We start from the raw sequence: 22,353 nt of genomic DNA on the forward strand, positions 1-22,353 counted from the left end.
TTACTAGTATTGCGTTGTGTAGAATGATCATAATACATGCATATATAGTGGTGAAAAACACTATTGATTGTCAAATTTGCCAATCCTACCACTAGGTAGATAGAGTAGGGTGGTAGAAAACTTTGCTTGCATTTAATGATCTTGGACATGTGGACATTCACATGTCATATTTGACTCATACCACATTTTCTATTCTAGTCTTTTTGGTCAAATGTTGGTATTTCTAGGCTCAAGTGCTCAACTACTTTTCCATGTCACTATATACGAAATTAATTTTTGGAGTGCTATTTTTTTCTCCAAAAGACTTGTTTGTTTAGAGGGATAAGGTAGTCAAAAAATCACCCTCATTGCGCAACAACTCTTTATATTAGAAAGTTGTTGAGGAAAGTGGATGATGCATCTAGATACTTAAGCTTATTACAAGCTTTTGGGAAGGGAGGTCGATTTGATTGATCCCTTGAATAAACGGGGGGTGGGGGATAATGAATTCTTATCCCTTTTCACTATTATCTCTTGTTTCTTTACAAGGAATTGTCATTTTGCGACGGATAAGTATAAGGATTAAATGACTCCTTATTCCACTAATTTTATACCCGAGGGGCAGGTATAAGAATGGGGATTTCTCATGTTATTGTGAAAAGACAATTGCACCCTCCATAAATGATGCAATTGGTCTTCTCCTTTCTTATTGTATCTCTGTCAACTATTTCCTCCTCTTTGAATACGCCAAATCATATCATCATAACATATCTGCTTCAAGGTAAGAGTGTGTTCTTACTTTTTTTTATTAATTTAATTATATTTCGTGAGTGTTCAAAAGTAGAAAAGTGTGCGAAATATATAAGATTCTAAAAATGGGGAAGAGATAAAGATTTTAGAGAGAAATAATGGAGCGTTTGTTTCCTTTTAGGTATGGAGGTTTGAGTAATGAAAATGGAGGATTTCGTATAAAGAAATAGAACTAGAAAGTGGAGAAGCAGCTAGGCGGCGGAAAATGAGTGAAAAAAGAAATCAAATCCACAAATTTACAAGGCTATTATAGTAAGTTTAATACTCCGTGTTTTGTTTTCTATTCTATCCAATAATTCCCAATACAGTTCCTACATCATGCCACACAAGAGATAAGGATAAATTTAATAAATTACTTATGTCAAATTCTATATCCCTATCCTATTCCTAATCCCTATTCTTACCTTTGTCCTTATCCCTATCCCTCTCGCATACCAAACGAGCCAATACGAGTGAATTGATCCTAGTATGGATGGGAGTTTGAAATGGAGTTTGGTGTCAGACTCTTGGGATAATACGGTAAAATACTACAACTAGTTTGAAGGTGGATTTAAAAATTCAACACTCAATTAAATCTCTACTTTTTCTCCAATCATATTAACTCATGCACACCATCACACTTTATCATACTTAATTATATTTTTTAGGAGTTTAGGTGAGTATGAGATGAGTGTATGGATAATGTGTAAAAATAGAGAGAGTCTTGTGTGAGTATGAATAATGAAAAAGTAGGTAAAAGTTAGTGAAAATATGATGTGATAGAGTGTGGAGTTTGTGGTTGAGTGTGAGAGATAAACTAACTATAGAATTTAATTATCTTCCCTTAAACTTATCAATAAGTGTACCTATTTAAAATTTCTCTTAATTCTTAAATTATTGTTATTAGAAGTTCTACATGCAGGGGCGGAATTAGGGGGGTTGGCGGGGGCCATGGCCCCACCATGATAGGTTTAATTATTAAATATGCACTATAAAAACACATGTCTAGTGTAGCTCAAGTGGTTATTTTCCTTAAAAATTAGAGCTCCCTTGGAGGTACAAGGTTCGATTCTTAGCTTCCTCAATTTTATACTTGGTTTTCTTATTTTATTTTTGATTTTTAATGTTATAAAAATTATATGTTAAAATTTGCCCCCCTCTATGTATAATTTCTGGTTCCGCCCATGTCTATATGCCTTGTATCTTGTAGAAGTTTTAACATGTATTTGTTAGACCTGATCAAATGGCGGGTCGGGCCGGGTTCGGGCCGGGCTTGGGCATAAAAATCAGGCCGCTATGTCGGGCGGGGCCAAGTTTTTGTGCCCAAACCCGCTATTTTCGTGCCTAAACTACCGGGCTATTCGGGCCATTTTCGGACCGGGCCAAATTTATAACTAAAAAGTGTATTTTTGTGTTTCCCAATTCCGCCCAAAAAATAAAATTTTCGGGTCGGGTCGGAAAATTCTGCCCAAACCCGCAAAATTTCGGCCGGGCCGGCCGGGCTCGTCTTGATCAGGTCTAGTATTTGTGTGTGTAAAGAGTTGACTAAAGAGAATTACCAATGAAAAATGATGTGCGCTTTTGATTTCAGATTTGGGTACCACCCTAATTAAAAATTATAACCAACTATTCTATATGAGATTCACAAAAGTTTCAACACTATCGGCGTGGGGTCGTGGGTTGTATAATAGGAGCCTAATTGACGTGCGTTTGAAAAGAAACCAAGTCTTTCTGATGTTCTAATTGCTCGTGTTAAGCGCATGTGTAGCGCCCCAATCTCTAATTCAAGTAATTAATCAGCGCAATTAACCTAATTTGGTCGGGACATTACTATCGTAACTCCCTCTTGGAAATTACAAGGCAAACATCGTAATTTCAACTTTAAATCACCACAATAATATAATTGTCTTTTTAATTCCTTAAATAAAGTAACTTACATAACTCATTAAAAGTCTTTATTTGAACTATTACAACTTAAATATTTAACTAGGTGAATTTACTTAAGTGAAATGGTGAGCCGAAGACTTAGTAAGGTAAATCCATTTTAATTCATTTTTGTTGATAAAACAGGGAGAGTAGAATAGGGTAAAACATTTAATGAACATTATATTAATTCCTTTTCCACTATATTTTTTTTATGGTGCCTGTATTTAGTTCGAAAGTGGTGCTGGACGCAATCAAATCTGGACGACCACGGAGGAAGGCAAAGGGGGTGGCGAGTTAATTAGATATAGAAAATGAATATGATAATCAAGTCGCGAAGCTTCAAACGCCGCCATTAAAGCCTCCTCTGAAGCTCCAGACACTGCCATTGAAGCATCCTCTAAAGATATATTTCGATGGAGACAAATTGCAAGATGACAAAAACTTCCTAAGAGCCGAGGTTGAAGAGAACGAAGATGATCGAAAATGAAGAGAAGGTGAATAGGGACGATAAATTGAGGAAATATAATTGAAATTAGAATGAAATGGTTGACGAAGGGAGAAAATAAGTAGTATGTGAGGGTAAATCGTCATTGTTGGAGAAATTCTGAATTTATGACATTTATTTCTTTTATTTACCTTAACTATCACTTATTTATTTCACGAGTTAATTTCATAGATTAACTCGGAAAATCTCTATCACATCCCCGAACATGGACCGAACACCCACCAAAAATCAAAAACTATTTTTGCACGTCCCTCTTCGATGTTCAAGTCGGAGTTAAATGGTCAAATAATACTAACCGTTGTTGGTCGGATGGCCTGGGTTATCAATATCATCACGTTCTAAAAAGCCGGTCATTCTTCAATTTATCTGGTCTCTCCTCCCCCGCCAATTTTTTTCTCCAGACATTGGAAAAAATCACTTCCAAATTTCAAGAACCCTAAATTACTCACTTACGACTTCATCATTTAGGAGGGATGTTCACGCAATTCGGAGCAACTGCGGATTCGTTCAGCAAAGCTTCTACGATGGTGTTTCGGATCGGAACTGACGCACACCTCTATGACGATCCCGAAGATGTCAACATCGCTCCTCTTCTCGACAGCAAATTCGACTCCGAGAAGTGCGAAGCTCTCAAACGTCTCCTTGCTCTCATTGCTCAAGGCTTCGATGTCTCCAATTTCTTCCCTCAGGTGACAATTTCACTAAATTCATTTGAATTTCTAGTTTAAGTTGATGTTATTACAAAAATAAAATAAATTTGTGTTTATGAGCTTGAATTTTAGTTCAGATTTAATTCAGAGTGATTAGTGTTCATCATAGTAAGCGCAATTTGACGCTAGAAGAAGAATTAGCATAAATGCAGATTGTTTTTCTCATGTTTAATTGTTTTGGATGAATCCTTCACTGAATACTAGAAGAATTAGCTTAAATGCAGATCACGCTCCACATTCTGTGTCCACACGCGTCGCCTGTTGTATTGTAACCTCAAATTTTCCTACATTGTTGGAATAATGAAATTGAAGCTGTTGTTATGTTGAAAGCATACGTAGAGCCTAGTGGATTTGTTTTGTAATTGAATTTGGATTGAATTTTAAGCATTCTTTCCATTGCTCACTCAATGTAAGACCGTTTAAAAGATTTTAACATGTTAAAAGAAATTAGTGTTACTTGAGTTGTTAGTACTGCCATGGTGGATTTAGCCTCTTCATCTATGTCAGTTAAACTTCATCTAGTGCCCGGTTCCATGATATGGCTTTCATCAACTTGGTTTGGTGACGAATTGATATGGCTTTCATCAACTTGGTTTGGTGATGAATTCATCATTTCTGAGACTCTGAATCATCGGAAAGGGGAGCCGGGTTCATATTGGAACTCTATAAGTCATGTTTTTCCATTCTCCCTTTGTTTTCTTCAGGTATCACATTTTGCCAAAAAGATTTCATTTGGCTCTTCAATCAGTGATACTTACTTTGGGCATGTTTATATTTGTCTTGTGTACAGGTTGTAAAAAATGTTGCATCACATTCTTTGGAAGTGAAGAAGCTGGTTTATGTATACCTACTGCATTACGCCGAAAAGTATGCTTCATTAAGTAATAACTAATTGTCCTACACCTCTCCCCCCCCCCCCCCCCCCCCCCCCCCCCTCCTATCTTGATTTTTGCATTCATATCTGCGGAATACATACTCCCATTGCCTTTTGCAAGGGACTGCAACTAATAGAGTAACAGTCTTACTTTACTAGTGAGATAATGCTTATGTAATAAAAGCACTAATTTAACACTTTTACATGTCGTTCACTATCGATGGACATTTTTAGCATTCTTCTAAATGAACTATGCAAATGTTTTTTTTTTTACGAAGGTGAAAAGGAAGTTGACGAGTGTAAAACACTATCCTGCTAGCTGAAAAAAAACCTGATAAAGTTCTCAAATTTTGATGCAAAAACTGATATGTTGGGGGAGAACTAGGGTTTTTCATTTCTCCCTTTGTTCATATCTCAGCATTTTGTTTCTTCTGCAGTTTTCTAGGTATATTGATGGACAACTTAACCCTTAATTTTAAGAGCTTATGTAGTCATTCCATCAGTCAGGCTCTCGTCCTTGAAGACAAAAATCTTAATGATGTGTATTCAACATTGAATTGCTTAAATCACCAGTTAGGAAACAAGAGGGGATGTTTTCTTTTCAGCAAACATGGTAACTATAGATTCCCAACAACTTCTTGTTAATGATTTAGTAACAAGGAGAAGTGTGCAAAACTAAAATTCCCTCTTTTAATTATTTGGACTGTTACCTATTTGATGGTTAATGCACTATGACTAACTGTCTATGACCTGAAAACCAATCAGAACAAATTAAAAGTTTCTCTGGTTTTAATTTGCACTTGCATTGACTAAGTAATAAGAGTCTTCTTCAATTTCGGTACCCTCAAGTCTCTTGGAAATAATCTTTCAAAATGTTAGATGTAAGGTTGTGTGCACCTGAAACTTTCTAGATTAGCTAGTGATAGGGTATGTTTTTGTTATTTTTCTTGATTTGAGCTTCTAGTTCACTACAGTTATATCGTAACATTTTCTATATGCTGGATTGCTGGATGATTGGCAGATTTTGTTCTCGTGGTTTTCCTCCTTATTATAGTTGGGACTAAGGAGTTCCACTTCCATTTCCCAGAAGTGTGGTGTGCTTTTTTGTACTTCTTGTGCATATCTTTATTGGCTTACACTTCCATTTCCCAGCAGTTGAAACACAGTATTTTATATTTTGTTTAGGATATCTTCTGTAGCAATGTAAATGTAAGTATAGATATCATATAAGTTACTGGGTTAGCTGTTGTCTTAAACTTGTACTCTTCATCTTATACTTATTGATATATCCTGGAGTTGTTTTCCAGGCGACCCAATGAAGCATTATTATCAATTAATTGTTTCCAGAAGGACCTAGGGGACACCAACCCTTTAGTGCGTGCATGGGCTCTCCGTACTATGGCGGGCATCCGTTTACATGTAACTGCACCTCTTGTTCTAGCTGCTATAAATAAATGTGCCAGAGATCCATCTGTCTATGTTAGGAGATGTGCAGCCAACGCTGTTCCAAAATTGAATGATTTGCGGCTAGAGGAAAATGCATCTGCAATTGAAGAGGTATATTATTTTTGTGCCGTAATATGATGTGTGGATACAGGATACTCATATAAGGTAATCTGGATTATTTGCTGCAATACATGTCTGACATGCTAGTAAGATCCGGGTCCAACTTCTTCACAATTTCTTTTTTGAATGCTTTCTTACAGTCTGAATTCATACCCTTAGAATGGACACCTGCTCTTCAGTTTCTACCGATCAATGTTTGTGTGTGTGTGTGTGTGTGTTTCTTTTCCATGTAGAGGTTCCATTCAATGTGTCAAACAAATTATTGCCTGCCCGTTTACTCTTTAGCTGTCTTTGTAAAGCAGTTCTGTTAACTTATTTGATTGTATATCTATACATGTGTAATGAGAGCCTCTTCTGCAGATTATTGGTATATTGCTAAATGATCATTCACCTGGAGTTGTTGGAGCTGCTGCTGCTTCTTTTAATTCAATATGTCCAAATAACTTGCCTCTGATTGCAAGGCATTATAAAAGACTCTGTGAAATTCTCCCCGATGTAGAAGAATGGGGTCAAATAATCTTGATTGGAATTCTGTTGCGCTATGTGATTGCTAGTCATGGCCTTGCAAAAGAATCTGTGTTGTTTTACCCCCGTGTTTCTGGAACTAACAGCTGTGAGAGAGTTAGTTCAAGTACAGGCAATCACTTACAGGACAGCAGTGGCTTGGGCCATGGAAGCTTTGAGCCAGACTTAGTGGATTTGGTTGCCAGGTCCTACACTGAAGGTTCTGATGAATACTTATCACGATCAAGTTCTGAGAGAAGGATTTTTTTTGACTTAGATGAAGCATTCCTTACTTCTACTGATGCAAATGATGACATGAAGATGCTTCTGAAGTGTACATCACCCCTTCTATGGAGTCAGAACAGTGCTGTAGTACTTGCAGCAACTGGAGTGCACTGGATCATGGCACCGAAGGATAATGTAAACAGAATCGTGAAACCATTGTTGTTTGTATTGAGATCATCACGAGCCTCAAAATATGTGGTTGGTTTCTCTATTCTTATCTTTTACTTCTCCATTGTAGCTGCAGACCTGCAGTATATCCTAGAGTCACTATTATCATTATTTTCTGTGTTCTGTAAAATTTGTCCAATATGCTGATGTTGCCTAGTTGCATCTACACTTGCTTTCCCAAATGGACTGTATTTTTAGGAAAAAAACTTTTGCAAAGCCGTTGTTTCTATCTTCTGCAATCATGTTACCTCATCCTTATTGTACTATAATTGCATTTACACTTTCTTTCCCTGCCCGCCTGCCGTAGTGTTTCTCTGGTGGTGGTTTTAGTCTCAGTCAAACTTGCATCTTCTTTAGAGTCTTTGCAGCATGTCAGATTAGAGAAGGGTATGAGGATTGAGGAGTATGATTTACTTTTTGTTTGTTTTTCTCTCAGGCTAAATGTGGTCATGAAATTAATTTGTACATTTTCTTTACTTATATGGTGCATTAAGATGACGATTGTCGAAACTTATATTTTCATATGTTTGTTTAGGTTCTCTGTAACATTCAAGTTTTTGCTAAAGTCATGCCTTCACTGTTTGCCGACTACTATGAAGATTTTTTCATATCAACTTCAGAAACATACCAGATAAAAGCTCTGAAGCTTGACATTCTCTCTTTGATTGCCACAGATTCTTCAATTCCTAGCATTTTTCAGGAATTTCAGGTATTCAACTCTTTCTCTGCCCCTCCTTTTATGGACATTTTTCATTTTCACCATTAAGGGTAGTTATAATGATGTGGATGTGTAGACATTGTTTCCCTATTTTTAATTTATTTCAAGTCTTGTTCCCCACTCCCCAGTATTCCCAAATTGATATTTCATACTTGTGGAAATAATAACACTGCAGTTGCCTGAGACATAGTCTTAGTTAAAGACTTAAAGGTGAAAGAAGGTTGACCTTATTTTTACTCTTTTTAATGCTTATTTTCTCAATGTTTATATTTTTTGGTGGTGCACTTTGTAACAGCCTCTAACTAGTATCCATGAAGATACTCAAATAATGAAGAGGAAGCATCTGTAATACAATAATCGATTGAGTTGCATAAATCTGTTCCTGTGTTCTAATTTTTGACATTAATTATATACTTTTTAATAAAAAGTGACTCAACTTCAGTTTTTATTTTTTTATGACATTACTAATATTTTGTATGGTTAACATTGACTCTTGAAATAGGATTACAATGATTCTAAATCATATTTTCTATATCTTACTGACTATTCCCGTGTTAATAGGAGATTGAATTTGGGGAATTCGCAGTAGTTTCTCCAGTCACTAACAAGGATCCTAAAATTCTAGAGATTTATCAGGTCTCCTTACTCCTAAGTTTTGATTCGCTGTCGCAGTTATGGCTTAAGAAGCTGGACAAAAAGTCATGAGTTTGAGCTAAAAATAGTCATGAGTTTGATTCACTGTCACAGTTATTTCATAAGAAGTGGCAGTTGCAATTTGCGCTTTAGGCTCCACTTTAGGCTCCACTTTTTGATCCATGAGTTTAAATTCAAAAATAGTTTACCAAGTTCTGTATTTAGGGTCTCAAGTGGATGCATAGCTAATTAGCTAAAGGCTTCTTGTTTAATATTTTTTATGAAGACAAGAATCGTTACCTGTTGATGACTTGATGGCACAAGACCACAATAGAATTGTGCTATGTCTTGTGATACATGTTAGTGGTTTGTGTTTACTCAACTGTTATTGAGCTGATTATAGGCTTGGTTTAGCATCTTAACTATAAGTTGTCATAAGATAGCAAGTAGAATTTGGAAATGAATTACACGCAGGAGCATGATCTAGTTCTAGTATGTAGTGTACCCTCACTGCCTATGTTGCTTACAACTTGTCGCTGAAACAGTCTCTATATTGGGATGCTGAAATTAATTTAATGTAGACAAAGGAGGCCAACTGTGAGAAAACTGAAAACTCCCAATATGAGCCTTATAATAGGCTGATTTAGGTAAGATGATACAGAGTTATGGAGCCAATAAAATTCAAATATGCAATCAACCAGAGTCCAGAGAGGAGATTAATCTTATTGGTTTGCATTTGATTCAAAAGCTAAATTTGGAGAATTTGTCCCTGTTTGACATTTGATGCTGTAGTGATCATGAAACCTCGACCCAAGTGGTGTGCCGTGTACAGTAGTGAGTAGACTGCATATAGTGTGAGTATCAGCTTCTTTTTACTTTTTTAGCTTGAAGTGTTAACATTTCTTTCCTAAATCTATTATATTATACAAAATTACTAAAACAGACACCAAGAGTGACACATGTCACTTTATGGTGCAAAATTTTCCCGCTAAAAACGTTTTTCTAAAAATATATTTACTTTATTTTTTTTATTTTCTATCCTTTTTTATAAACTGTTTACACATGGAAAAAATTATTAGAATATAAAATATGAGAACTAATAGATACGGAGTACCATATAATAATAATTTTCTTAAAATGAGTTAGATAATATTTTAGTCAAATAGGTATATCAAATGCAATATTTATTTACTTAATATTTTGGTCAAATTAGCATATTAAGCATATAAAATATGTAATACGTAGTAGGAAAGAAATTGCATATTACTTCCTCCGTCTCTTTTTGTTCTTTACGTTTGGTATTTGCACACGTTTATCGATTAATTAATGTGCATTGAGATTCCTCTATTTTTTTTTATATAAACTAGGAAAATTACGTTTATTTATAATGTTTTTATTTTTATCAAAATTCTGATATTGGGAAAATGAGAAAATTTTAATGTCCCAAATGGAAAAGTGTGAGAGATTAAATGACCCAATGAATTTAATTGGTTAAAATAATCATTGGACACAAATTTTGATAGAATATTAAAACATTTATGTGATAATATAAAAGGAAGTGTAAAGAACATTATAGGACAACAAAAAAGGAAAACGTAAAGAACAAAAAAAGACGGAGGGAGTAAATGATTACATGACTATGTAACGGATTTACTTATTATGCATTTGTTTTATGAAGGGAAATATACCAGTTAACGTTTTATACAAAAAATGATCAAATAAAATTTTAGATATCCGTGCGAGCACGGGATCTAATCTAGTAAATCTCTTAGTTCAAGGTCACAAGGCTCCATAGAAGGGGCATATCTCATCAAAAAATCTTCTCTTACCGTCATTTTCTTGTTGATAGGATTACATTAAAGATCCAGACAGAAGATTGGCTGCTAGTACAGTTGCTGCCATTGGTCTATGTGCCCAACGTCTTCCGAAACTTTCTAATATATGTTTGGAAGGCCTCTTGTCACTTGCCAAAAAGGGTAAACATTTTGAGGCTTTCTCTTTATTTATTTTTTCTTCTCCGGAACAAGAACGTAGAATCATTAATATAATAACACATAACAGATTGTTTAACAAGTGAGAAAAACGCTCTGGATGAAGAAGCTGGAATTCTGATCCAAGCAGTGATGTCCATTAAGTCCATCATAAGTCAAGATCCGTCAACTCATGATAAGGTAGCTTTGTTTTGGCATTTCATTTCCAGTTTAATTGTCATTTCCTTTCTTTTAGATTTCCTCCGTCTTTTTATTGCACAAATTGGATTTTACACTATTTACATATTTCCTTTAGCCATTTTTTTATGATTTATATTGTAAGGGAAAATATAGTTCTAAAGGATCTTGTTAGATTCGTCTCGATTGTACTCGAAATATCTACTTCTTAGAACTTTTACAAAAAAACAATTAAAGATGTTAATGTTTAAGATGTACATTGACATGATTGAAACTCCAAGTGGTGCAATTATTCAATAACGGAGGACGTATTATTTCCTAGGTTGGTATTAATTTAGGAATGCATGACAAAATCGCGTGTCGGTAGCCGATTGGTGTTACTAGTGGTTGATTATGCTTAGGGGGCGTTTGGTTGGGGTTAATAATCAATGGGAATGGGAATGGGAGGATATCATTCCCTTTGTTATGGTTTGTTATGCCTATTTCTTCATTTCCTTTACCCCTTTTTATTATTGAGTTTACCCCAAAACCTTCTACACTCATCCCCCCCTTCCCCCCAACACTTTCCCATTCCATTCCCCCTTCACTTCCCCACCCCCTCTCTCCCTCCTCTAACCCTAGATCTTCAACCCACAACGCCGCCGCTGCCGCCGGACCGTCTACCGCAGCAAAACCTTCCACCACTGCTACGACTTCCTGCTCCGGAAGCTCCACCACCTCCGTCCATCGCTGCTCGAGCTTCATTCATTAATGGCGATGCCGGAGTATATTCGAGCTTCACCATTACTGGCGGCTTCGAGCTTCATCCACGCAACCTCTTAAATCATGGCTTTAAATAGGCAAATTCGACCATGAAAACTCCAGATCTGGTGTATTCATGGTCGAATTAGACCATTAATACCTCAAATTTGCCCATGAAAATGTGAGAAAAGGAAGGGGAAGGCGGCGGCGGCGAGGGAGAAGAGACGGCGTGAAAGGTTGAATTTAGTGTGCAGTTGATAGCGCGTGTTTGAAGGATGTCTCTGATTTGGCAGCCATTACAAATACTTTCACTCCACTTTCAGTGTGGTTATACATAAAAATAAATCTAATTTGGGTGATGTATCCTTGTTGATCGACAAAATTGTGTGTATTAATTAGATGGTGTATATCAGTGGGTATACACCATAGATGGTGTATGAGCAGAGTCTGCTAATTAGATGGTGTATCCTTCATTTATGGGTATATCTATAGCATCTTCGTCTTGTCGGTGGCTGGTTTTGCAGCAGGGAAGCTGTGAGAGAAAGAAGTATGGGAAACATTGAAAATGATAACCCAAACAACATTCTAAATCAAAGGGGTTCATTCCCATTCTCTTTCTTTCCCTTTGTTGATTCCATTCCCTTTACCCTCTGCGAACCAAACGCCCCCTTAATATTTCTACTTTTGGCTCTTTTTTATTTGTAGGGCAGGGAACACTTTGAAATGATAAATCTCTATCACCCTGTTTCAAGACTACTTCAGTCAGAGAGTGATTGTTCCTTATAGGTCTTTTGGAGTCATTTAGCTATTGCCCCATTTTTGCTCATGTTTGATGTTCTCATATCTCAATTTTAAGGTAATCATACAATTGGTTCGAAGCTTGGATTCGATTAAGGTGTCTGCAGCACGAGCAATAATTGTATGGATGGTTGGAGAATACAATTCTTTAGGAGACAAAATTCCTTTGATGTTAATTTCAGTACTCAAGTATCTTGCTCATTGCTTCGCTACAGAAGCCTCTGAAACAAAGCTTCAGATACTTAATACTGCTACTAAGGTAAGTCAAAGTCTACTATTCCATGGTTTTGTCACCGTTTATTGCTTTTGTCTGTTATTAATGTTTTCCAAATTAAATATCTTTTGCGATCACTAAATGTTCATACCTTCCTGGGGATATGGATTGAATATGGGTGCAGACCCCGGGTTTCTGTGATCGATCCTTTAGTGATCGCTAAATGATGCACCTTCCTAGTGATATGCATTGGATAGGGGTGCATACACCGGCTTTCAGATCATGAGTTCATGACTATGAAAAAAGTAACAGGAGATGGGTACTTTGTTTGAAGGACACAGGGACTATGGTGCGAGATATTTAATCAATTTGTTCCTTTTCTATTTTATTTTTTTCCTGAAATTGGTATTGTGTTCATCTTATTTTTGTAACCTAGAATACTCCCTCAAATACGGATTCCAACTTCGTACAGGGAAATATTTCATGATTGACAATAGTTTGTTTCCCCTCGGGGTCTGTTTGTTTCAACTTATTTTAACTTTCTTTTGACTTACCAAAACAAAAAAAAACTTTTAGGGTTTTGTGTCTCTTTGGTTCAACTTTTTTTACTTTACTTTGACTTATTTCAGAGAAAATAAATTTCAGTTAAAATAAGTTGAAACAAACAGAGCCTGGATATGTAACCCTGTGTTTGCTGTGTCTATCCCCCTATTTATATCTCTTTGTGATAAACAACTTTGTATTGGTATAGTAGGAAGATCATGGGAAAGTTATTTGACACACTTTGCATGACTGCATGCATGGCTCCTGCTTAGGCTTCTTTAATTTTTGTTTATAGATCAGAAATATCCAACAATACCTTGGGGAAAGAAGGGAGAAATTTAGTGGCACAAAGTGATGACCTATTTTGTAAGTGAAAAGTAAAATGAACCAACATGGAGCAGATAGTTCACCATTTGGGTTGTATTTCTACGGAGAACAAAATCCCGGATGTAATATCATGAAACATCATCTGCTGACTTTTCAATTAGTAAGCCTAGAATTCTTCAATTTAAACCCTGGATCTCAAATTTCTTCCTATAGCTCGTGAATTTGTGGTTGGTCATAATTTCTTGGCAGACATGCGACAAAGTGTCATAGGCTCATGCCTTGCATCATGCTTCACGTGTCTGATCACTTTCAAGTTTGAAGGTTGATTAGATCAATGGAAAATACGGTTCCTTGAAGCAGGAGCATGGTGTCGGAGTTCCTTCAGAGCAAGTAGTTGTGAATCTGTTTTGCAGATTATATGACTTGTGAATGGCGTACCTGGGAGTACGTCAAAAAAGTGTTCTGGCACTTTAAGACTTTAAGAGATGTAAATACTGACATTTTTAATTCAGGATTGCTGTTGTATGTTCTTGGTGGCTGATAAGCTTGGTATCTAAATTCTTGGTGTTGTTAATAATTGTGTAATGCACTAATACATAGCTAATTGTTCTCTTCACTTGGACTCAGATCTTGTTGGGTGGCAAAGGGGAAGATCAGTTGACAATTAAAAAACTTGTTAGTTATGTGCTTGAACTGGCAAAGAGCGACATGAAATATGATGTCCGTGACAGAGCTCGTGTTTTATCAAAGATATTGTCTACTTTTCTGAATACTCATGATAATGATGTAGCCTATGCTTCGCCAAAAAAGGGTGCAGCCCATCTCATTGCAAAAAAATTGTTTGCCCCCCCTAAAGGATTACCGTTGTCTGAACCCATAATTTCCCGTTTCTATCTTCCTGGATCGCTTTCACAGATAGTTCTTCATGCTGCTCCAGGTTATGAGCCTCTCCCTAAACCTTGTAGTTTGCTTCTTGCTGATGTTGGCCAAGACTCAGATGTAGTCCAAGGAACGGAGAAATCTCAGGACTTCTATATAACAGATGATTCTGAGACAATATCTGGTTCTTTTGAAGAAGAAAGTGCATCTGGCTATAGTTCTCAGCATTCAGATAGTGGCTCGAGTTATAGTGATGGCAGTGAGGAAAGTCAACTTGTAAATGAAGCTGATAAAAACGTAGGTTCACTCATCCAGATTTCAGACGTGGACAATGCTTTTAAGGGGAAGAATAGTGCTGAGACTAGTCTTGATCCATATGGATCTGGTGGAGTGGAGGAAATTTTATCTAAGAGGGCTTTAGAATCATGGTTGGGCGAGCAGCCTGTTCTGTCAGACCTGAAATCATCTGGAGGTGATGCCATTCAGAGATCTGCCAGAATTTCCATTGATGATCTTGGCAGTCGGGTCAAGCCTAAATCATATACACTACTAGATACTGTTAGTGGCCAGGGGTTGAAGGTGGATTATTCGTTTTCCTCTCAGATATCAGATATCTCACCTTTGCTTGTCTGTGTGGAGGTTACTTTTCATAATTTCTCAAATGAGCCTTTCTTAGAAGTGGTGTTGGTTGATGAGGGCCCCAACAAAGGTCCAGATGTGACAGAACAAGGATTGGTGACAGCAGAGAGGTATTATTAACTGAAAATACTTTGACTATACTTTGATTTACTAGAACATCCTTTTTCAGTTAATTTTTTATGGTAACTGATAAAAAATTTATACAAGTGTTTGCTTGTTTTTTTTTCTTTTTTTTAATTCTTTAATTTACTAATTTTTTTTTCTATGCTACCGCAGGAGACATACTGTATTTTTTTTACCCTTTTCTTGTAAAGTATTTTAGTCATTGTAACCTGGGAATTTAATCTGTTGCTAACATTACATTAGCAGTCAAGTTTAAAGCTATCAAGCATGTCTAATTTAAAGCCATACTGTAATCTAATTATTTTTCGCTTTCTTCGCTGCGTAAATCCTCTAACATTGTGCCCAGAACTGCTGCTATCATGTTCCCTGAGAATTTTTGAGTCCTATCTGGTATGCTTACTCTTAGTTTAGTGACAACAATCAATGAATTTCCTCTGTGTCCATTTAACATGCACTGAAAGAGTTTCTACTGCCAATATTTCAGCTTCGGAATATTAGGTTACATCAAATATATCTGTATGCGGTGCCTTGCTTCTTACTTGTGATGTAATTTACTGGCCTATGCCTTTCCATTTAAGGAGTTAAAGTGAACATCTCTGCTGGACCTGCGCCTAAGGTCATGTTGTCAATGAATTGTGAATAATGATTGTATCCTTGGAGGAACACTGTGAAAAGTGTAACTTTAGGTGATTTCGGGAAAGCTTATGATGAGATGTACTGGTGTTTTCTTGATGTGGTGATATAGAGGAAGGGGTTCAGTTCTAGATGGAGTAAAACTGTAAAAGTATCACTGACTGACTATCCTTTACTTCTTTTCTTTCTGATTAGTGGCCAACCTAGGTCTTGTTTTGTTTCTAGGGGCATTAAGCCGTGCAATGTTTCTTTTTTATTACTCTATACCATGATGATTACTCCCTCCATCTCAGATTGATTGTCCCATTTTCCTAGTTTGGATGTCTCAATTTACTTGCTCAATTCCTTTATGGTAAATTTATCCTCTCTATTTTTTCTTTGAAAAATTTGGTCCCAAACTCACCATTCTGATTTCCCCTCTCTAGTTTATCATCCTTATTAAAAACTGTGCCATTTGCTCATGGAGCAAGTAAATTGTGACAGAGGGAGTAATGTTTTTGATATGCATGTCTCACACTGCTGTTTTGGTGGACTCTTTTGAGATAGCATTTGTGTGAACTTTATTTACATCATGAAATAATGAAAGAAGTTTCCAGACACACGAGCTGTCACATTTTCATGTTGTGATATTATCATGAAGTCATTTGTTTCCATGTGAAATTTTTCATTTTGTGTAATCTTTTACTCCGTCTTTGTTTTGTTGCCATTGTGATTTCTACAGAGCTTCCATAATAGTTTTTTAAAAGCAGAAATTTATTGGAGGATTTGATGTCTCAGATCATCTACAGCTCATGAGGACATTCCAACTTTGGTGCCGATGGAAGGAATCAATTCTCTTGGACCTAGTCAAATGATAAAACGAGTTCTGCAGGTCCGGTTTCATCATCATCTGCTACCCTTAAAGTTGTCGTTACAGTGCAATGGCCAGAAGTACCCTGTCAAGTTGCGGCCTGATATTGGATACTTTATAAAGCCCCTAAAAATGGATGTTCTAGCTTTTAGAAATAAGGAATTGCAGCTTCCCGGGATGTTTGAGTATGTGAGAAGGTATGGTACTTGATTGATTTTGTTCTGACTCTTGTTTTTTGTAATACTGTGAAGGTTACCCAATTGCCACCTGATTACATAGAACTGCGTGTTATCATTTGAACTATTTTTCATGGAATAACTCCGGTCTTTCTCGCCCTTAATCATTTAGTATACTAAAAGCTTGTTTAATCAGAGTACAGATGGAATACGTCACTGTCATGATCAGTCTCACTGATTGGAGCTTTCATTCACTTTATATTTAGATTGATTTGCATTAAGTATGAGACTATTTAGAACCATGATAAGTCGTAGCAACTAATTGACTGAGAAACAAGTTCCAATCATGTCATATTTTGAAGTTCAAGGATCTCTAGTCATCATGCCATTATTATGCAATAGAAGTAGAAAAAAGGTATTCTCTCTCAATAAGAAGAAAGAAAGAAATTATTAAGATGAAGGTTTTGTATGATGTTGTAATAAAGTTAATAACTTCCTAGGTTTAGTCAGTAATGGACTGGTGGAGCAACTTCTTTCCGTCGTTGGTAAGTAGCAAAGTCAATCAAAGTGAATGTATGGACGGGAATATCATAAAAAAAAAAATCCACGTCATTGGCAATTAAGCGCTGTAATATCATTGATTGGATGGATCACTCAGTAGTACGTGTTGCAAGTCTTTATCAATTTTTAACTAGGATATAGTGCTATCTATCTTTAATTTGTTACCTAATTGTTTCCACTTGTGTCTCAGGTGCACCTTTGCTGACCACCTCGTAGAGCTGAGCATGGACAAAAGTAACACTTGTTTGACAAAAGATGCATATCTTATAATCTGTGAAAATATAGCAATAAAAATGCTAAGTAATGCAAACCTCTTTCTCGTATCTGTGGATTTGCCACTGGCCTCTAAACTTGATGATGCATCAGGTTTGTGCTTAAGGTTCAGTGCTGAGATACTAAGCAGTTCTGTTCCTTGCTTGATTACCATTACCGTTGAAGGTACTTGCTCAGAACCACTGAATATATCCGTGAAGATCAACTGTGAAGAAACTGTTTTTGGCTTGAATCTGTTGAACAGGGTTGTAAATTTTTTAACTGAACCCTCGCCTAGTTGTTCTCAGTGAAAAACTGAGGAGGTTTTTTTCTTGTGCTACCGAGTTTTCTTATATCTTTATACTACAAACAAAATTTTCTGCATACCCCCCTCTCCCCCATCTACTTCCATTTTCTGTCTATTTATTATCAAGAGAAGTTCTAGACATGCCTGTAGGCTGTGTATCTGGTGACATATGTAAAACTGCTTGAGAAGCAAAATTTTATCAGTGAAATCAAGGTGTGAATTGTTCTTTCTAAACATGACATTGCTGTCAATTGCTTACCATGGTGAAGTTATGTACATGTTTACCACCCATGACACTTCTAGTGGCTAGATGTACACTAGGTAGAGTTCTTGTTGCAGCTTCGAAAGAACAATGTAAATTTATGGTCTTCATGTATTGGTAAAACCAACTCAGTCGGTCACTCTTTTGCCGGTATTGTTGTGTGAAGAAGAAAAGTAAAAATTGAAGTCGGTTAGATTAGCTGGTAAGTATCCAGGTATTGTACCAAAGACGAGGGCTCTCTCTTCGTGAAGCAAAAAAGAGGGGGAATAAAAGGAAGAGAGAAGCGTTCTACATCGGTGGTTGTAACTTGTAAGTCTTGTAACTTGTGATGTTTATTAGTTGGAAGACTGATTGATCTTGATATAAGCCATCTATTTCAAAATTAGTATTCATCTGTTTAAGTACCCTATTTTTTTTCTTGGTTTGTGCTTTGCAAGTTACAAATTCTTTTAAGACTACTCATGCACCTTCTTGTTTTATGTTCTTGGATGTGGACATATCATAATGCTGGTAAGTGGTAACTGTAAGTTTGCATCTTAAATTGAATAATCCACAGATTAAGTGTTGGTTGTAATTGGTCAATTGATTATGGATTGCACCCTTACAGGCCTACATAGACCTTCTAGCATCATATGTTAGTAAGGTGCACTTCTTCTTCTTTTTTTCTTCCAATTTATACTGTTTTGAGGATCGAGATAGGAACAGATGATAAATCGACCCCTTTATGAATGATGTTATACAGCTATTTACAGGTTTGTGATGGATGTTTTCCATTGTTTCAATTGCAGTTGTCATTCGTATGCCTGTTGAAACAGATCTGTTAGTCGCTTCTTCTTCCTTATTGTTCCTCTAATGTGGCAGCAAGTACTGGAACTCGTATTGGTAGGGCACAATTTCTATCATTTTTCCTGTTGGAAATTTTCTGTCTTCATATAGGCACTCCATTATTGCTTTTTTTAGTATCCCGTTTGGTGGTAATTGGCTATATATCCACTCTATTAATGATTCCATGTCATCTGCAAAATCATGCATGTGCCATTGAAGGAGTTTGGGAACCAGGACCTTCCTCTTGCTCGTCACTCGTATGGAAGCTTCCAAGTATTCCACTTTTGCTCTACCTAATTGATTCACCACTTCTTCTGGAGTAAAAATCCACAACTGCACATAGGAATTACTTGTTACCTTAAGTTTTACAGTAACACCACATGATAATAGTGATTAGTGTACATAATCAAGGAAATTATACTCACGGCTGGTGAAGACCAATTGCCTCGGCATAGTGCAAAAGTTATGTTGGGTTCTGGATACCGTAGTCCATAAGCCCGACGCAGTAGCATTTCCTTCTCGTTTATGAGATCCTATGCAGTGAAATTGATGAGTAAGGTGAAGATAGATTATTGTGCTGGATTAATGAATGAAAAACTCCATTTTGTTGGTAAGATGCATATATTTTGAATATTGTTGATAGACTGATTCCCCGGATGACCAGATGAATGCAGCTTTGACATGTCTACATGCAGTATGAAAAGATTGACCTTATATTCTGAGGCTTTTCATGAGCTTTTTATTTTCTTCTTTCTTTTTCCAAACTTGCTAAGAAGTAGTTTCTATTGGAGTTGGCTGAGCAGTTGGAGAAGAATCAGACATAGGATTAGGGAAGTGGTCTGCTTAGGGATTGCTGCATGGATAAATGTTCTTATGCATTGTCTAGTTTCACTGAGAATATTTATGGCTCCAAGAGATAGAAGATAGGAAGATTCTGTGACTACTTACAAGTTTTGGATCACTTGGATGCCGAAGAAGGTAATGCTCAATTGCCAGAGCATTCAGCACTATCCCGCCAACATTTAGCGCAGCCTGGTACAAAAGTGCACATTTAGTTCTTCCTCATCATATGGATTTAATTTTCTAAATTTGCCTTCTTGTTTAACTTTATCTATGTTACCAAAGTACCGTAACCGTGCTGTTGCTTAATCCTGCAAAGGATGAATATAGGTAACGTGGTTACCCACCTTGTTTAGTAGTGTTAACATTCCCTCCTGTGTATTTGGCAGCCCATATTGTAAGTAAGCCTGGTTCCAGAACATAAAAAAGAGTGTCAGTGCCTTGGTTTTGGTAGTTTATAGGATTTGGCGTGGTTGAAGATGTCTTACAGTACATGCATTATAGAGGCATTGTAGATGTTGATCCAGAAAGCTAGCTTTTGTTTGTTGCTCAAGAATGACAGGTCCACATAGCATAACTTCTGCAGCAAAACCCTGACAGGGAGTCCAATAACATGTCAGTTTTTCTACATATAGCAATTTGTTTCTGACTGGGGAATTTGTTAGGTACCTCAGTTTTTTGGTTGCAGGACAAGAATCCGAAAGCCGAGCTGTCTTGAGTGAATTTCTTGTGATTTGGTTGAAGTTCTTGTAAGGCCCAAAACCGATTTCTGTGCTATCAGAACCTTGTGATACTCCATCATCATTGGTGATAGATGATCTTGCTTTACAGCTGAATGTACTTTTGGGTGAAAAGTTTTTTGAATTGATGCAGTTTAGGTTATGCTTGGAAGTAGCAGAGGTTGATTCTTTTTCTGACAATGTCTGGTTTAGCTTTACAAATATGCTTATTAAGCATTGGAGCAGCTCTTCAGAGAGTCTATTTGGTTCCTCACTGCTGGCTTCGGCATCTATGATGCTGTTTGGTTTATTTCTGATAATTCTCAGGTATCTCTTGGCAGTTTCTTCTGCTTTCATCCATGGTATAATGAGAATGTAAGTGACCAAGAATTATTTCTTTGATTATCATCATTTTACATTTGCTATCTTTATCTGCTGGATCTATTCTTTGGAAAGGAGTTTCCGAAATATATATAGTAGAATTCAGATTTTTTTAAAGAAAATTTTACCAACCTTTTGCGGAAGCGCTTTGCATGTCTGAAATAGAGCTCAAAGAAAACCTTCCCTCTTCTATACTTCTTTGCCTGTTATGGCTTCGTGTTATTGTAATCCATTTTAAATCTTTAAGCTCTCCTTCATTTTGCTGTTTGTAGGGTAATCGTCTCTCAAGATACTTTCTTGGCGGCTCCATCTGTCTATCTTTTTTGAGCTTCTTCTCTTTGTACAGGTTCTTTTTCAGCTTCTCAACCTTTGTTTCTAGCCAAATAATTTCTTTTTCTACCGTTGCTAATTCTGCTAGAAGCACCTGCATCTGCAGCAGAACATTTATTTTTCGCAGGAGTATATTTGTCAGTACTACTCTTATATACTAGTCTTTTAGGTAACAATAAATGCTCCCTGTTTGGACTTTTTTGTTACATAATCCCAACCTTTAAAAATGAAGAATATGATACAAATTTACAAAATCACTTTTTAAATGTCCATCACTTAATTTAAGAGCATATTTAGAAAGCCAATAAAAAACCACTTTGTGCTGGCGTTCATAGTATATACGTAGTATGGCTTAATTTCTGATGGAGGGAGTGATAATGAGAGCAATTATGCATTGTTGTATGGTGGATGTTTCTTGTAAAATTGGTTTATGCAGATATTCTATTACTGTTCTATTTTATGCGACCTTATATTTACCAGCTAAATTGTCTGTTTTTGAGGTTTATAAGTTATAACATCTTGGCAACCAGTAGTATCAGAAAGCGAAACCTACCTCAAGGGGAACCAGTGAAGAAACGCAAGAACAAGAAAGAAGAGGTCCTTTTAATGCATTTCGCAGCACACCGTTCATCTGCAGCTCCCCAGTTAGTCTCTCTTGCAGCTCCTCAACCTGTTGGGACATAAATTCAGGTCATCAAAGTTTTTAACATCTGTAAGTTGGGAGTTTCTTCTATCATCACCATTGACTGACTAATCATGTTCAGAAGATGTTACCTCCTCCTCAAGAGCAATCCTTCTGCGTTGCTTTTCGTTTGATGGCATCAAGAAGTCTTCGAACTTCATTCTTCTTGCAAGGAATATCACACGTATGAGTATACGACTATACAAGTTTACTGATAACTGACCATGATGTTAGCCGAGTTTATAAAGCTTGGATGTTTTGAAGACAAAGAGGTTAGGAAAGGAATGAATAACGAGCAGGTTGAGTTGCGGTGGAGAGGTTAGTGAGGTGATGGTGGGGAAAGTTGTAAAACTGGTCAAAGTAAGGGTTCATAAGATAAAAAGAGTAGAATCACATGAAGTTATCTGTGTTCATTTATATTTATGCCTATGGGGGAGGTGAAGGAC

General features: G+C 36.6%; 2 protein-coding genes across 6 annotated transcripts; one reads left to right on the forward strand and one right to left on the reverse strand.

Moving 5' to 3' along the window:
- Positions 1-318: 318 nt before the first annotated feature.
- LOC110794823 (AP3-complex subunit beta-A) lies at positions 319-18,102 on the forward strand. 5 transcript variants are annotated; one of them, XM_021999789.2, is made up of 13 exons: positions 330-760; positions 911-1,041; positions 3,668-3,888; positions 4,700-4,776; positions 6,091-6,340; positions 6,710-7,336; positions 7,842-8,015; positions 10,507-10,633; positions 10,719-10,828; positions 12,423-12,623; positions 14,076-15,076; positions 16,500-16,769; positions 17,500-18,102. In XM_021999789.2, the coding sequence occupies exons 3-13, from the start codon at positions 3,673-3,675 to the stop codon at positions 17,870-17,872; spliced, it is 3,426 nt and encodes a 1,141-aa protein (XP_021855481.2). In that variant the 5' UTR covers positions 330-760; positions 911-1,041; positions 3,668-3,672; the 3' UTR covers positions 17,873-18,102. The 5 variants fall into 5 exon arrangements, with proteins under 5 accessions (XP_056696403.1, XP_056696390.1, XP_021855481.2 ...); XM_021999787.2 differs by lacking the exon at positions 911-1,041; XM_056840425.1 differs by lacking the exons at positions 911-1,041; positions 17,500-18,102 and having other exon boundaries at positions 319-760; positions 16,444-16,580.
- A 592-nt stretch (positions 18,103-18,694) lies between these two features.
- On the reverse strand, positions 18,695-22,297 carry LOC110794824 (uncharacterized). The gene is made up of 9 exons (XM_021999791.2): positions 22,000-22,297; positions 21,779-21,895; positions 21,028-21,325; positions 20,465-20,861; positions 20,289-20,388; positions 20,143-20,202; positions 19,904-19,987; positions 19,381-19,488; positions 18,695-19,288 (listed from the first exon to the last, which is right to left on the reverse strand). Exons 1-9 carry the CDS (start codon positions 22,066-22,068, stop codon positions 18,980-18,982), a joined length of 1,542 nt encoding a protein of 513 aa, XP_021855483.1. The 5' UTR covers positions 22,069-22,297; the 3' UTR covers positions 18,695-18,979.
- Positions 22,298-22,353: the final 56 nt, after the last annotated feature.

Source organism: Spinacia oleracea, chromosome 1 (assembly GCF_020520425.1).
Source record: "Spinacia oleracea cultivar Varoflay chromosome 1, BTI_SOV_V1, whole genome shotgun sequence".
NCBI lineage: Eukaryota > Viridiplantae > Streptophyta > Magnoliopsida > Caryophyllales > Amaranthaceae > Spinacia > Spinacia oleracea.

Coding starts and splice junctions, on each gene's coding strand:
- LOC110794823 (XM_021999787.2), top strand. CDS start 661: ATGATGCAATTGGTCTTCTCCTTTCTTATTGTATCTCTGTCAACTATT. Junction 12,624..14,075: donor TACTTAATACTGCTACTAAG/GTAAGTCAAAGT, acceptor ACTTGGACTCAG/ATCTTGTTGGGTGGCAAAGG. Junction 16,770..17,499: donor ATGTTTGAGTATGTGAGAAG/GTATGGTACTTG, acceptor CTTGTGTCTCAG/GTGCACCTTTGCTGACCACC.
- LOC110794824 (XM_021999791.2), bottom strand. CDS start 22,068: ATGAAGTTCGAAGACTTCTTGATGCCATCAAACGAAAAGCAACGCAGA. Junction 20,389..20,464: donor CCTGCAACCAAAAAACTGAG/GTACCTAACAAA, acceptor ACTCCCTGTCAG/GGTTTTGCTGCAGAAGTTAT. Junction 19,988..20,142: donor TGTTAACACTACTAAACAAG/GTGGGTAACCAC, acceptor CTTTTGTACCAG/GCTGCGCTAAATGTTGGCGG.